Source organism: Nelumbo lutea, chromosome 1, assembly GCF_056320005.1.
Source record: "Nelumbo lutea isolate HS-2025 chromosome 1, American lotus-T2T, whole genome shotgun sequence".
Classification (NCBI taxonomy): domain Eukaryota; kingdom Viridiplantae; phylum Streptophyta; class Magnoliopsida; order Proteales; family Nelumbonaceae; genus Nelumbo; species Nelumbo lutea.
The window spans coordinates 205,585,840-205,601,783 of NC_142684.1; the positions used below are offsets into that span (position 1 = coordinate 205,585,840).

Genomic DNA, 15,944 nt, shown 5'->3' on the forward strand with positions numbered 1-15,944 from the left:
GCTTCCTCACGGACATCAGTTGCTGTTCATTTTAGTGAGTTGTGGGCAATGCACCTACATCTTGGTTTCATGACGGATGAGCCTTTGTTCCGTAGCTTGTCAGAGGCACTACTAAGGCATGGACAACAGTCCGAATTGGTTTGTGTCGACGGTTGGTCAAGGAATATCACTGAAGTGGCAATTTTGCACTGAATGGGTCCTTGATTGAAGCCACAATATTGGAATGATAGGAATTTGGGTACACTATCCGTTGGAGCATGGCAGCCCTACACCAGCAAAGCATCGGAGGACATGCTCACTTCAACAAATAGGCGGAACATTCGCAGCAACAACAATACATCACAAGGCGAGTGCATGTTCAGCAACATCATGGGTAAAAGTTGCCACACTCGCGCACATTGCAGTCAGATCTCCTTGAAGCAGCAGCACATTGGGGCCCTCTCAGAGCGAAGATGTAGCCCAAACCGGCGAGGTGAAGTGTAGTTTCAAGGGCCAACAGAGCATAATCCATGACTAGGTTAAAGTAACCCGCACATGGCGAGGTGAAGTCCGCAGGCCAACATGGTGAAAGGGTACACCCAGGAAACACGCCAATAGTAGGACTAGACCTATCACATCGTGTTCGGTAGCACCATCGAAAAGCTACCAAGAAGATGGTCGAGCCTTGAGGTAAGGATGACACATGGGGCGGCCTACGCGAAGCACACACATCCAATTTCTTTGAGGGCCCTTCTCACACATTTCAACGGCATAGCCATTGCACGGTTTGAGTAACCTCAACACAAGGGGTGAAGTCTAGGTAGGCCGGCATGGTGAAATGGTTCTGTCCCCATAAATGGACACCAATATAGATGAGACCCAGGTTGGCCAGGCGAGCCCAGAAACTGGAACAGAAGTGGATGGTGCGGGACACAGACGCCCATTCAAAGAAGGACCATTATCGAGGACGACAATGAATTGAGTAGGGGAGCCTGTCACGGTCTGACACAGGCTTAGCCTTGCCTACACTTGGCGGGCTTACGTTAAGGGACACCATTGTCATTTTTGCCTATAAGATTTTTGGGAGAATTGATGTCATCTTCAAGCAGACCCCTAAAAGCTTAACGTACTCTTTAAGGAGGGGTGGTCGACCTCCTTGGGTGCCTAACCTTGGCACTCTTAGACCAACATGCCTTGTGGAGCGGCCCTGGTTAATGGCTAGCATGGCTATCAGGGTTCCTCATGGGTGGCCCTGGTTACCTAGCTCAAGTATGACCCTTCACCACGCCAGCCCCTTGCCTAAGCTAAATGAGCTATCTCGTTGCCCATAGCGCACGGGTGTGTTTCGGCCCAGCGGTTGCCTATCATCATCGGCATACAGGAGTCCCTTCTCATCGGCGCCCAGTCGCCTCTCATCATGGTCGTCCCCCTTTAGCACGTAAGAGGCGCTTCCCATGGACCGGCCAGATCTAGCCAAGTGCACTAGACATGCGACTTGAGGTCATGGTCTAGTGCTACTGACCTTGGTGGAGCCATCTCATCGGGCAACTCCTAGCCTCGCATCACACAAAGGTTTGTCCTGGCCTACCTTGGCCTGGACACCACACGGGTTTCTTCCACTGTAGAACTACCTCCCATGACAATGCGATAGGCAACAGGACATTGCATAGGTAGGAACTATATGCCAATTGAGTTGGGAGTTGGATGCATGCGTATGGGCATGGGCATGGCGAGCCAGACATGCACACGTACATCGAGGGCGTTGGGAACCAGACATGTATGGGTATGGCCACATGTCACAAGTGACTCCTTCACCACGCCATCAAGCACCTTCAGTCGTGCCAACATAGTGCCTACTGCGTGCTTTCATGGTGTCATCATGTGTGCCATGGGTGGGCTATGTATGTATCTTGTAAGGGGGGACTACCAATGGCATTACTGTAATTACTTAGTATGAATTTACACTCTTTTGATGTTTCCTTTTGGCACTCCCCCAAAAACTTAACGTATTCTTTGAGGCGAGGTAGGTAGTCGAGTGAGTCATAAGCATGTAAAGGCTTTCTCGACCCCATCGAGTGCTGCACGGGGCCTCATCAATTAGCCTCGTGATAGTTGGTATCAGAGCAGGTTGCTCCTCAACGCATGTGACCCTTTCATAGCAATACTAGTGGTGGTGCAATGAAGCACAACAAAGAACTCACCAACAAGATTCAGTATGGCCTTACCCATGCTAGAGAGACCGATGAGGCTCTAGGCAATGAAGTCATTACAGAGAAGGCCCCGAAGGGTCACACATCCAAAGCAAGCAAGCGCGACAAGTCAATTGACAAGCTTGTTGCCTTCAACACACGCATCCTTCGTTGCGAAGTGACTATTGGGGAGATGCATAACCGAGTAGAAGAAATCCACCTGAACGTGGAAACAATTGAGAACTCCATGGTGGAGCTAGAAGCCCATTTAAATGGCATTATGAACGAGGTCCAAGACGTCCTAAATGGCACCCTCAAAGAAGTCCTTGGAACAACATCCCGACAAGAAGGGAGCTCATCTTGATCCAACATCCAAGACCAGGTTGATGAGATGAGAGTTGAATGGATGGCCATGAAAGTAGCCATGGCCACTCCTACTAACCTCTAGACACAATTGCATGAACTAAGAGGAGACACAATGCTCCTCAAGAGACTAGTGGCCAACACTCCAAGCCCCTCCACAACACTGGCCCCTACTTGTGTGAAGATTCGGGAGCCCACACTTTATGCCGGCTCCCAAGATGCTAGAGAACTTGACAACTTCTTGTGGCAAATGGAACAATATTTTCTTGTCGCTGGCATTGATGATGACCTAACTCAGATTCGTACAGTGATCATGTATTTAACTAAATTGCTATGCTATGGTGGCGCAGGCGATGCCAAGACATTGAACGGGGTACGTGCACCATTAAGACATTGACTGATTTCAAGCAAGAACTAAAGCGGCAATTCTACCTAGAGAACGTGGAGTACCTGACGTGGAAGAAGTTGAAAGCACTCAAGCATGGGGACTCACTCCACGACTATGTCAAAGAGTTTTCAGCCTTTACCTTGGAGATCACGGACATGTCTGACAAAGATCTACTATTCAACTTCATGGACGGACTGAAGCCATGGGCCGAACTAGAGCTCCAGCGCCGCAATGTGCAAGACCTCACCACAGCAATGACATTGGCGGAGCAACTCAATGAGGCGAGCTTGTCAAATGAAGAAGCCCCTAAGCTAGAAAGCCCGCGTGCCCCAAATTTGAGTGGGTGAGCAAGTCATCCACGCCCTCCATACAACAACTCCAGCTTCAACAAGCCAGCAAGACAAGACTATGGAAAAAAGCCACAAGGAGAGGAAGGCCCTCAGCACCAGTACAAGCCCAGAATCGTTGGGCCCCCATGTTCTTGCTTCATTTGTGGGGGTAATCACCTGGTTTGCAACTGCCCAACCAAGAAGAAGATTAATGCCCTTGTCGCCAAGCTCAATGATAATGAGCGAAGTGATGAGGAAAAGTCAGTGCAGGCACCAAGAGTGGGCGCCCTTCAACTCTTCAACGCCATGGTGAAAAAAGAGGCCAATCATAGAAGGCCAAAGAAATCCCAAAGGGGGTTGAAGTATGTAGACATCCTCCTTGGCGGGAAGCCGACTCAAGCCCTTGTTGATACAGGGGCTCCCAGAACTTCATTTCGGTTGCAGAGGCCAAGCGACTCAATCTGAACATTGTGAAAGAGACAGGGTGGCTCAAGGCCGTGAACTCCAGGGCCAAGGCGATTCAAGGCATGGCTCATGGGATTGATCTCCAACTTGGGCTGTGGACAAGCAAAACTAATCTATCAGTGGTACCCCTAGATGACTTCCAAGTTGTGCTGGGAATGGACTTCTTGACACAGGCGGAAGCAACACTCATGCCTCATATCAACTCTTTGTGCATCTTGGACAAGTGCTCCCCTTGCATGGTACCAATTATGACTTCTACTAGGGTTCATGGGAAGCGAGTTTTTGCACTACAACTTTTTCATGAAGAAGCATTGTTTGATGCCAACATGGAGGAAGTAGAGAAGTTCCCCACTCCACTAGCTGAAGAATCCACCCCTAAAGCCAACCTCAACAGCAACAGGAAGCAGCAGGCCGTCAAGCTATTTACACCACTCCAGCAATAGAGTTCGTGTGCATCGACAACCGTCAAGAAAAGCAGAAGACCCAAGGTCATGTCCAAGTTCACCCACACCTACTACCACAACCATCGGGGAGAGCGAGTGCCACCCAAGCCATTTAGGGACCACTTTCGCACCATTTCTCAAACTAAATCACGTAGTAGCCCTGTGAGTCACCCTTGGGGAAAAATTCATGGGAACCAACACCCCAATAATCTAAGACATCATTTTGACCCTTACCTAGCCCAAACCTTCCCTATGTTCAAGCTGAACCAGCCACTATCATACCTTGAGGCTGCTAGGAAAATGACTTAGCCATAGGAAACCTCAACAGAACAAGAAAACCCAACCATGCCATCCCTTGGACGACAGCCGGTTCATGGAACAACAAGAGAACCTTCCTTCCGCACTAGCGACTCTAAGGGACCAGCCGAAGCCGATCTCCGAGGACGTAGATCGAATTGAGTGGAGGAGACTGTCACAAGTGACTCCTTCACTGTGCCATCAAGCACCTTCAGCCATGCCAATAGAGTGCCTACCACGTGCCTTCATAGTGTCATCATATGTGTCATGGGTGGACTATGTATATATCTTGTAAGGGGGGACTGGCAATGGCATTACTATAATTACTTACTATGAATTTCCACACTTTTGATGTTTCCTTTTGTTATTCCTCCAAAAACTTAACATGATCTTTTAAGAGAGAATAGATAATCAAGTGAGCCATAACCATGTAAACACTTTCTCGATCCTATCGAACGCCGCACGGGACCTCGTCAATTAGCCCCGTGACACATAGGCACTGGACGCACAACCGATATACTTGGGATGACGCAAGAGGACTGGGCGGTTACGAGCAGTTACCGTTTGGATAGGCAAGCAAGGCGGTTGCTTGATAGTTGGGACATGTGGACACAGCGGAGTGTGACACATGTACGTTGAGAGTCAGGCTGGGCGGACAGTTTGACAGATTGGTGCACATGCATGGCTTCGGACTTGGACGAGAGCAAACCCCATAAGTGTGCAGTAATAATATTGGGCCTGTTGCAGGGCAGTGCAACAAGTGTCTTACAAGGTACAACCTTGTACCCGATGTCTATTTAAGGCCACGTTCAGGCTGGTTGGGGGCATCTTGGACGAGAGCAAACCCCATAAGTGTGCAGTAATAATATTGGGCGGTAGCCTTTAGATACAACTATGTAACCCTGTGTGCGACTGTGTGCGTTTGTGATAATGCAGATTTCTAATTTATACCGTAAATCTGTAAACATTCAAAAGATCCAAAAACCACTGTATGGGTGACTTAAGTGTTTGGTGTAGGATGCTTTAGTGAAGGAAAAGGCTAACCAAGTAGTGGCTACTTGGGCCGCACGGTGCAAGCTTTTCAATAGGCGAAAATTTTGACCCTGTGATAGTATCAAAGCCAGGTTTGGCTCATTATGGCAGTCATTGGGACTGTTACAGACTCGTTTATGGTGGATCCTAACATGTCAGAGACTTTGAGGGACAGGGTGACTCGGCTAGAAGGCTTGGTGGCAACACTAGGGACGGGAGACGATGCAACTAGTGCCCAGACGCATGAGGCAATGTCAGAACGCCTCGAGACTTTGGAGAAGTCGTGGCATAATGAGGTTGCAAGACAAGAGGCACTGATTGCTCGGATGGAAGCCATGGAAGAGGAATTGGTGCTCCTGTGATGCTTGGTGTGTCAAACTCCTACCCCGGTTGAGCCAAAGGTAAGGATACCTGAACCTAAACCCTTCATGGGAATCCGGAACTCCAAGGATTTGGAGAATTTTCTATGGAATATGGAACAGTATTTCAAGGCGTGCCATACCATAGAGACCGAGAAAGTCCCTCTCACTAGCATGTACCTAGACGGTGTTGCTAAACTATGGTGGAGAACCTGGTATGATGATGATTCCGAGGCTGGGAAGCCAAGGATTGAGACTTGGGAAACCCTAAAGAAGGAACTAAGGGAGCAATTGCTCCCTAATAATGTCTCGTAGGTGGCCTAAGCACATAGAGACAGTCAGGGAGTATGTTAAGCAGTTTACCTCCTTACTGTTGGGTATAAAGTGGATGTCTGAACAAGATAAAGTGTTTAAATTCATGGCAGGGTTACAACCATGGGCGCAGGTGGAACTGCATAGGCAAGTAGTAAAAGGCCTGCCAAGTGTTATTTCTGCAGCAAAAGGGTTACTGGACTACAATGTGGTAGAGGCTTCTAATTCGGATCAAGGCAAGGCCAAAGGTAAGTCCAAGGAAAAGACTAAGAAGCAAGGGAAGAAATCTGCTGAGGACCATGATGATGGGCAACAAGATTCCAACACAGAACAACAGACCAAGAAGTCTATAGGAAAGGACAAGGGATTCTTCATCTGTAGCGGTCCCCATTTCTCTAGGGAGTGCCCAATGCGGGTGCGACTTAGTGCCTTGATCGCAGAGCAGGAGAATGATACTATAAAGCCAAGGATGGCATTGTTGCGGGTGATGGATCCCTGTGGAAGGATGTTAATAGATTAGCTAACTTGTGGGGTGTGCGGGTCATGACTATGACAAGACCAATGGTGGTGAGTGGATACACTAAATTGCTGTTGCTGTTCGTGACTTAGGTGGAGTTGCAATCGGTTGATGGATTGTGACATAACCAGGCGGGAAAGCTACGGTATGCATTCTGTGGGGGCAAGATCTGAAGCAATAACAAGCGGCTTCATCAGTGACAGAAGCATACTTCAAAGGACAGAAGTGTTGCATAGTCCAATCGGAACAAGATTGGCAAGCTACTCCGGCACAAGGAAAGGGCCTGTTTAAAGTTATGGTGCTGAAAGACCATTCGGAGATGCAAGCGGATGAAGACTGTATCGTTTAATGTTTTATTTTGTATTCAGGGAAGGTATTCTGTGGGTTGAATGTATTTCTTTTATGTTTTCTTGATGTATTTTTTGTTTCTGAGAGGGGTTGCATGGGGTTTCTTTTACGTAATGCTTGTTTTGTATGTAAAATGATGTATTGTATGGGTGGGGAGGTTTATTCTGAGAAACCATGATGTATATGTAAATCTAAGGAGGCATAAGGAGTGTATGTAACTCCAACGTGGACGTCGGATTTTTTAGGTGGGGGTGATTTGTCAAACCCTTGACATACTGGCACAGCGGTGGCACGGGGTAGGCCATGGACCCATGGACCTAATGAGGCATTGAGACATGCAATACATGGCCTACAGATTAGGTCAAGGCATGGGCGGAATGACTCATGCATGGTCAGGTGGTGAACTAGGCCATGCGGCTCATGAGGTGGAATGGGCAACACAACCAAGCAAATTGAGGGATTCGGTAGGGCCTGGTGCATAGGCGGACTAAGCAGGCACCTGGCCAGGACAAGGCCAGCGCCTGGCGTATAGGGTAATTCAGCGAGTGCCAGGCCAGGACAGGGCCAGCACCCAGGCGCAGGCGAACATGCACGGATGCACCATGACACAGACAGTACAGTCATTCTACAACACATGGGTGTGGACACTGGGGCAAGTTGGCGTGCTAGACTTGCACAAATGCATAGTGATGCCTAGGAAGGACCTTAACACAATGCAACTAAGGGCTTGGCACACGCCAATAGGCAAGCCAGATGCCTTAGGCGTGGGCAAGAGGAGCAAGCACACACTGTTGACAGGTGCAATAGCATTACTATAAATATGGCAACATGACAATTCAGAAAAGGCTAAACAGGTGACTTGGGCCGCACACTCTTCGGGCCTAGTGGCTTAAGTGTTTGGTGCAGGACGCTTTAGTGAGGGAAAAGGATAAACAGGTAGTGGCTACTTGGGCCGCACGGTGCAAGCTTTTCAAATAGGCGAAAGATTTGACCCCGTGACAGCTAGCGTCATGCCGGGCAGCCTAGGGGCTAGGGGTGCAAATATAGTCCTAAGTAAAATCTGGGGACTTAAGCTTAATCCAAAAATTATTTTTTATATCTTTATTTAGTTTTAGATTTCTAAAGGCTTCAACATTGATGGTGCAGATAGTTTTTGTGGTGAACATATTTTCAGGAAATGTGTTGTTGACAGTCAAGTTTGGAGCACCATTATGCCGATTTCTAGTTATCCAAATTTTGGAAATGTCTTTTTTTTATTGGTGGAGAAACATTCAAGAAGATAGAAACCTTAGGGATTCGTTATCCTATGAGAAATATAGTCTCATTTGGTTTTTGTGAAAAATAGAAACGAACAAACCTTTCAAAATAAAGACTCTCCTCTCCACATCCCCCATTATTTTTGATAGAGCGCTCAGAGTATTCAAAGAAATTATGGGTCTTAATGATTGTTTAAACAATCAAGTCTCCCAAAAATCATGGAAACATATTTATTGGAAATTGGAAGCTCCCTCCATTAGGCACTAATGAAATAAATTTTGATGCCTCAAGAAAGGAAGATGGGAAGTATGCCATTGGGTGCATAGCCAGGGATCATAATGGCAGTGCTCTTGAGTCTTGACTTAAAAGCTTATTCCATCGGTAGGACTTCTATCGATGTTGTGGAAGCTTGTGCGGCGTGGGAGGCTCACAACATTGCCATCAACTTCGGTTTGTCCCCAATTCGCTATGAAGGAGACCATCTTCTAGTTATTCCCTGCTTAAAGAGAAAAACCAATGTTCCCTAGAAGTCGAAGACCATCATTTTTTAGTGTTTAAAGTCAACTGATAGGTTCGACGAGGAAGCAAACAAGGCAGCGGATTGGTTGGTCAATCAAGCTCTTTCTTCTTCTTTAGGCAGTGTTTGGTTTGAAGGAAAAAGTAGGGAAAGGGAAAAGCAGGGAAACCTTTACAAACCTTGTATAGGTCGCCCTACCTTTTCCTTCAAACCAAACATGGCCTTAAGCTCCTCTATATTTTTGTCTTTCTACACTTTCGAAAGAGCTTTTTGTTTATTCGCATTTTTTACTCTTGGGGTAGAGCTACCCTCGTCTTGTGTAGCTCATCTTATTTTCTACCAAAAAAAAGAGCAAGAGCTTAAGACCTACCCCAACCATCTAGTCCTTCCTTCCATATCAATTCAGGGACACATGGGGAATGATAAATCTTGCCTCTGGCATGCAAAAGATTTCTTTGAAAGGGAGGTGAAGGATGAACACTTTTGCATTCGGTTTGCATCGAGAGAGAACTGCAAAAAAATTCAATAGAACACTGCTGGGGAAAGCCAAGAGGCAACTTCTGCTGCAGATCTTATAGAGAGGTTGAGTGTAGAGAAGCAAAGATCAGCAGAAAACCCAGCAAGAGGTGCCAATTTCAGCAGAGGAAGAAAGGGATTGAAAGAAGTCAGAGGAAGAGGAAGGGAAAAAATAGGCGGGAAAACCAGATGTCGATAAATAAAGAAAAAAAAATGCCTTTCTTTTCTTATGGGTGTTCCCATAGGGATGGTTGTTGTCAAGTGTTGCAGAGTCATGGAAATATTATATATCGTTGAATTTTATGATACAAGGGCTCTGTGGTTGGATCTTGGATGTGTCGTCTAGCTGGTGAGATCGGACTTTAAATTAATGGATGGTCCATGCCATTTGCTTATACAGTCCACTCGTTTTTTATATATTTGGTTTGTAGTTGACAAGGGTGTTTGGTTTTTGAGTCTACCGGGGTTTTTAGATATTTGTTGGGTAGGTTTTGTTGAAGGGTCTTTTAGGAACCTTTTTCTTTTTTAATGAGGTATCCTGATTGTTATTTATTTGTCACAATTACTCTAATACTAAATTAGCGTATTCTAAAAGCTCGGATGCTAAATTATCGCCTTTTAAAATTCAAGAACCAAAGTTGCACTAAAACTAAAGTACAGGGTGGCTTCACATGTCGGTCTTGATGATTTTTCGATTGTTTGTTTTATATGTCATGGCCATTGCCGGAGCTTTGTCTCTGGTTCAAGAATCGGCATAAATCAGTACACTTTTAACATTTGCATTATCAGGATTGACTAGCCAAAATAAAGGTGGATTGGGTTTCTAATTTTCTATTCCGCACCCTAATTATTTATGTGAGGGTGCGGAATAGATTAAGTAATATATATATGGAAATAGATATATTTGGGAGTATGGAAATAGATTAAGTAATAAGCATGGACCGATTCCAGTTATGATTTTGCAGGCATGATGGATGATCCAGGGAATCAAAAAAAAAAAACAAAGCATGCGTATTTCTACACATTAGTTTGGCTTTGAAGGAGTACTAATTCCTTGTCAGAAAATGTGAAGAGCAAGCAAATGCAAATCATAGCAATCATATAGTAACGAGATGAGTCGTTATCAGAAAATGTGTAGAGCAGAACAATCATTTTACTTCATTAATTAATTAATAGTAACGAGATGAATATCATTCTTGAAACAAGTTACCACATTTCATCTTTGTTGTTATCATTCATAATTATATGACATCAATGCCAACCATACGTCTATACCCCATTTCACCTTTGTTGTCTGGTTGGTATGCTTAACTGCAGACCGGATCATAAATTTCCCGGTGCCAGGGATATAAAGGATTAAAGGGCACCACCATGAGTCCGGATCTGGCTACATTCTGCCGCATTTGTCGTGGGTATTTATTTACATAACTGTCTCAGAGCGGCAGAAACCAACTCTGCTTGGATTGTCCCCACCCATGGTCTCCCAAAAGACTAAATACATGATAGTTACAACCAAGAAAGGAAATATACAGGTAAATATGTATGATCTGTAAGCTTTTCAAAACAATAAACCAGATGCTAGACGAGACAGAACAAATATATTGTTGCAACTAAATATTCCTGATTTGTACAGGCTTCCTTTTAAAATCAAATAGTTGAAAAGAATGAATTTTAGCAACAATCTGAAAAGAAAGGCAAATCACAATGAAGCCTGGTCGGGAGTGATCAGTCTTCTTAGAATTCAAGTAAAAGTAAAGCCAAGAGAGAGCTAGTTTTACATGCGATTGAAGAGTAGAGACAGAATAAAACCAATAAATACTTTGGCCTAAGAAGAGCAGCATCCACTCTTCTGGTTAACAGGTTGTCCTTGGAACTGCACGGTCGGAGGTCTGGCATTGTTCATAGCTGGTTGGCTTGCCATCCTGCAGCAAAACAAGAAAATAAGTAATAGTTAATTTAATCCAAAAGGGTATCAACATGTATAAAGGTAGTCTCTCCTGAGAGAAAACCAGCTCATCTGATATGATCTTATTCCAAATTTCTAATGCATACAAAACAGACATGAGCACTACCTATTCTTGATCTCAGCAGCCATGGCCATGAAGGCTTGTTCCACATTAGTAGCATTTTTTGCACTTGTTTCCATGAATGGTATCCCAATTTCATCAGCAAAGGCCTAAACAACAGATATGGAATATGAGTATATAAAATTTATCAGTAAACCAAGAATTACATATCTCCAAGAAGAATGCCAAAGGAGATTTGCTACAATAAAAAATGCACACCCATCTTGGAGAGGCATCATGGGGATAACAATGAGCAATACCTTGGCCGTCTCATAGGAAACAACTTTGTTAGCAGTGAGGTCACACTTGTTCCCAACCAAAAGCTTGTTGACATTTTCACTTGCATAGCGGTCAATTTCATTCAACCATTGCTTGACGTTGTTGAAACTCTCCTGGTCGGTTACATCGTAAACCACCTGCCAAAGAAGCAACATGAGAAAATTTTACTGAGATAATAAGCAGAGGCAGCAAGGAGACGTACAAAGGAATGGTATTTGACTTACTATAATGCCATGTGCACCACGGTAGTAGCTGCTGGTGATTGTCCTGAAACGTTCTTGTCCAGCAGTGTCCCACTGTATGACCCAGAAAAGCTTAAAATATTAGATTGGGGAAAAAATACAAGCTGAAAAGGTAATAACGTGCCCAAGCAAACCAGTTTGACACCAAGTTGGGAATTGGGGCAACCAACACCCAAATGCCATAAAAGGTTTGTTACATCAACATTCCAAAAGAATAAGTGGAAAATGTAGAACCTTTCACATGTATCAGAAGAGAAAATTTGTTCTAGCCAGGAGGAAAAAAAAAACATTTTTCTAAATAAAATTTCATTAAAAGAAAAAGAAGGTACAGGAAAGGGTGACAAAGAAGAATAACCTTAGTAAAAGCAAAACAATACCCGTCATATAAATGGACAATGTTGTTCAAGTCTTCTAGGTTAAATTGTTATATGACCATCTCAGCCTCATTCACTTTTCGCTAAGTTATTACCCAGGTAAATGCAATTACCTAGGGAAGTTTTTCCTGGGAAACACTTACCCAGGTAAGTGCATTTACCCTTGTTCTTTTATTTCTCAGGTAAATAAGGCAATTACCATTTTAGCCATAGAAATCCATTATTAAAAAGGGCATTTTTGTCCCATTCAAGTGTTGGCAACTTTCCCCCTATGTGGGAAAGTTATTTACCCACCTAGGGCATAAATAAACTTTCCCTGGTTCCCACATAAAGCTGAAAAAAGAACATGGGATTCATGGTCAATAGGAACCAAAATCCCATTGACCAACCTTCCCCCCTCTCCAAATCCCAAAAAAAAGAATGCCCCCCTCATGTCTTGCTGATTATGAAAATTTCCTTAATCTAGCATTTATAAATAACCAAGGCATCCTATAATTAGAGTATACTCACAATTTGAAGCTTAATGGTCTTCCCGTCCTGCTCTACAGTTCGTATTTTCTACAGATGAAAGATGAGAGCACAATTAGTAACATGCATCTGCATACAAGCAAGATCTAGTTACAAAATGTAATAACCACTTACAAAGTCAACTCCAATGGTGCTGATATAACTGTCAAGATATGAATCATCCTACATTCAAGAGATTAAAAGGGCAAAGAGATGGTTAGAATACACAAGGCAGAAGACACATTTCACACAGCGAACAAGCTATGACTAATTAAAAAAAAAAAAACATTGAGGCTTAGTTTGGGAAGAATGCAAATACAAGCATGCACAATGCAAATAAAAGATTTAGAACTACTGTATATGAGGTTTTGCATTGTACATATTTGTATTTGCACTCTTCCCAAACTGATTAACTAAGCCAGGTTAGTTTGCCTGCATGAATTACAGGCAGACGTATGTGACATATGTGCAGACATTGCTATCTGTGGCTCCAGATGCCCTGGTTGCACCGCATCCACAGTAGGAGATGCTGTTACCATCTCATGCTTAAGCAGATCGCAAGAGACAAATATAACTACCATGAGAAGGGGAGGGGGCATGCAATTCTGGTCTTTGAGTAAGTTGACATTCTTCATAGAGTATGGACCATGATGAATGCTAATCGGCAACTTATTAGGAGGAAAAACATATAATCTATAATTTACAAAAATATTATTGGGTTAAAGAAAAAGAAAATAACCAGATTGCGTTCTTTGAACTTACAGCAAATCTCAGGAGGAGACATGATTTTCCAACACCAGAGTCTCCAATGAGCAAAAGTTTGAATAGATAATCACTGCAAAAGAGATCATTTGAAAAGATAAGATTCTATTGTTGCAGAAGGCTAAAACATGTTTCCACTTGGTAAAACCAAATTTCTAAACAATAGTACGAAGGTAAGGCCATCTATCATATGGTCAACATTTTTCTTCTAGAAAAGTTTGAGTGAGGATGCAGGTGTAAGGATTGGATACCAGTACAGGTTATTAAATGAATTGGAACAAAATTGGGAAATAGCAAAGTAATATGAAATAGAATAGCTAAGTTATGAAGTCATTTTATAATTCACCCAAAATAAAATCCCTTCCATGTGCATAATATGAAAAATGACCACTGAAGAAGTGATACTGCAGGCATTCCATGCAGTGAAGTTTTTAGGGCATTTTTTCCCATTTATGGATGCCTGAGTCTACAAGCATACCATTCATCACTGTAAAGGAAAAATAAGAAATATAGGGAACTGCTGTCATCCAAATTCTCAGAATATGTATTCTGAATCCAAGGTAACAAAGACATATGCATGCATACAAAGTAAATTTGCTTCTTCCCATGCTTCCCGGAACAAAGCCACCATAGTTGTAGAATGCAAACAAACAAGCCTTTAATCCGAAAAGAAATCAAATTCAACTTTTCCAAATCGCCGGTACACTGCAAGATTGTGGCATCGAGCTCTTATAAACCTCATGCACCCTAGAATCGACTAGCCACTTCAAGCTGCAGCAACAGAGAAACTAAAGAGTGCGTACATGACTACATGTGATCTATCAAGCTAGTTGGACTGTTCGCAGTGAGAGTCGCAGACCTGAGACCTCATGCCTCACCCTAACCTATACTCTTATTAACAAAAATCAAGATAAGAATAATCAAATCATGAATATTAATGCATACGACAACCTGAATTCCATTTCTCACAAAACCCCAATTCCCCTCTGACAGTATGCAAGTTACGCTCCAATAAGTAATTCATCTAATCATCGAATAAACTAAGAGAACAAAGCAGACAATTTGGAATCCCGTGCAAAAACAAATATATATGGAGTTTAAATAAACAAACGAAATCATGCACATGAGTATTCAATTCGTACAAATTAACCTCACTAATTAGTCAAAAAACCACGAGTCAAAACCAATCACGGGATCTGAAACCATAGCACCAGGATCTAGCCAGATCGCTACTCATATGTAAAAATAAGCATAAGGTTAAATGATAAACATGCCAATTACCAGAAAGGAATTAGAACAATAGGCATATAGATCTTGGTCAAAAATTAGAACTTGAAATAAATCTTCCTTCGTTCAGAACAAAACCATCACAGATCCAGCGAAATTTAACAAAACCCAAAGCAAATCGAAAAAGGGGGAAAAACAAACTGCATGAGAGATCCGATTTTGGTCAAAACCAGGAACGATTCTCAGATCAAGAAAGTTGGGCAAAACCCAAAACGAAGGATAACTTGAACTTACTACTCCGGATTCATGATCGTATATCACTAAGACCGACAAAGCTAGAACGACAATAGACAACGGCGATGGAGTTCTCTGGTTTTCCGGCAGGAAATCGAACCGAACCTCGGACTTTCACCGGGAAAAAATAGGTGAGTTGCGGAGAAGATTCCAAAAAAAGGAATTTTGAACGAAGCAGGAAATCGGGGAATGGAGAAAGGAATTAAGGAAAAAAGGAGTTCGAATTCCGACGGGCCGAAAAGCTCGGACAACATATAAATAGAGAGAGATTCACACAGTGGGAGTCAATGTAATTACTATTATATCCCTTATAAGAGTGTTAATTTGTTGTTTGACCTACAATAAGCCATACATAGGGGCATAAGCCCAAAAATAAAACTAACTATCTTGGCTTCAAAAAAAAAAAACTAAATATCTAACGTGACGTGATGCCCCTATGGCGCTATTATTAAATGAAACACAGGAATTGTTTTAAGGTTTTTTGTGTTTTAAGTTTATTCGAGTGGGTAATCAGAAATATGACGTGGCAAAGTGCCTTAAAAGCAGCAACTTGTCTGATACTAACATCTCACCCTGTTTGGCGAACATCTCCCATGAATAATAACAAATAATTACTCCTGATGTACAACTTGAATATGCTGTAAGGTTCGTGTGAGGATCAGGTCCGAATTCAGCCGTCCGATACTGAATGGTATAATAAGAGGAATTGGGATATACTCTTCGCACATACCTTATGGTCACATTCCACAGCATTTTCTATAAATAATAACATACAAGTATAAGAAATGTTATGGATGTATGGCTGAAACATACTATAGGTCAGTATAAAGAATGCTCTATGAAGAATTGATCCAGACTTTATTAAGATTTAAGAATCTAAAT

At 43.1% G+C, this 15,944-nt stretch overlaps 1 protein-coding gene and 1 long non-coding RNA gene across 2 annotated transcripts; one reads left to right on the forward strand and one right to left on the reverse strand.

Moving 5' to 3' along the window:
* The first annotated feature begins 5,279 nt into the window (after positions 1–5,279).
* On the forward strand, positions 5,280–7,211 carry LOC148880548 (uncharacterized). The gene is made up of 2 exons (XR_016104343.1): positions 5,280–5,886; positions 6,270–7,211. It is a non-coding gene; the product is annotated as an uncharacterized LOC148880548 (long non-coding RNA).
* A 3,676-nt stretch (positions 7,212–10,887) lies between these two features.
* On the reverse strand, positions 10,888–15,465 carry RAB1C (RAB GTPase homolog 1C). The gene is made up of 8 exons (XM_088962481.1): positions 15,063–15,465; positions 13,542–13,614; positions 12,915–12,962; positions 12,783–12,830; positions 11,881–11,952; positions 11,638–11,793; positions 11,384–11,487; positions 10,888–11,233 (listed from the first exon to the last, which is right to left on the reverse strand). The coding sequence occupies exons 1-8, from the start codon at positions 15,074–15,076 to the stop codon at positions 11,137–11,139; spliced, it is 612 nt and encodes a 203-aa protein (XP_088818607.1). The 5' UTR covers positions 15,077–15,465; the 3' UTR covers positions 10,888–11,136.
* Between the last annotated feature and the right edge of the window lie 479 nt (positions 15,466–15,944).

Bases quoted from the DNA above. Each gene is read 5' to 3' on its own strand.
- RAB1C (XM_088962481.1), bottom strand. The intron at 12,831-12,914 runs GTAAGTGGTTAT...TTTCATCTGTAG, and splicing joins GCACCATTGGAGTTGACTTT to AAAATACGAACTGTAGAGCA. The intron at 11,794-11,880 runs GTAAGTCAAATA...CTTCTTTGGCAG, and splicing joins GTGGTGCACATGGCATTATA to GTGGTTTACGATGTAACCGA.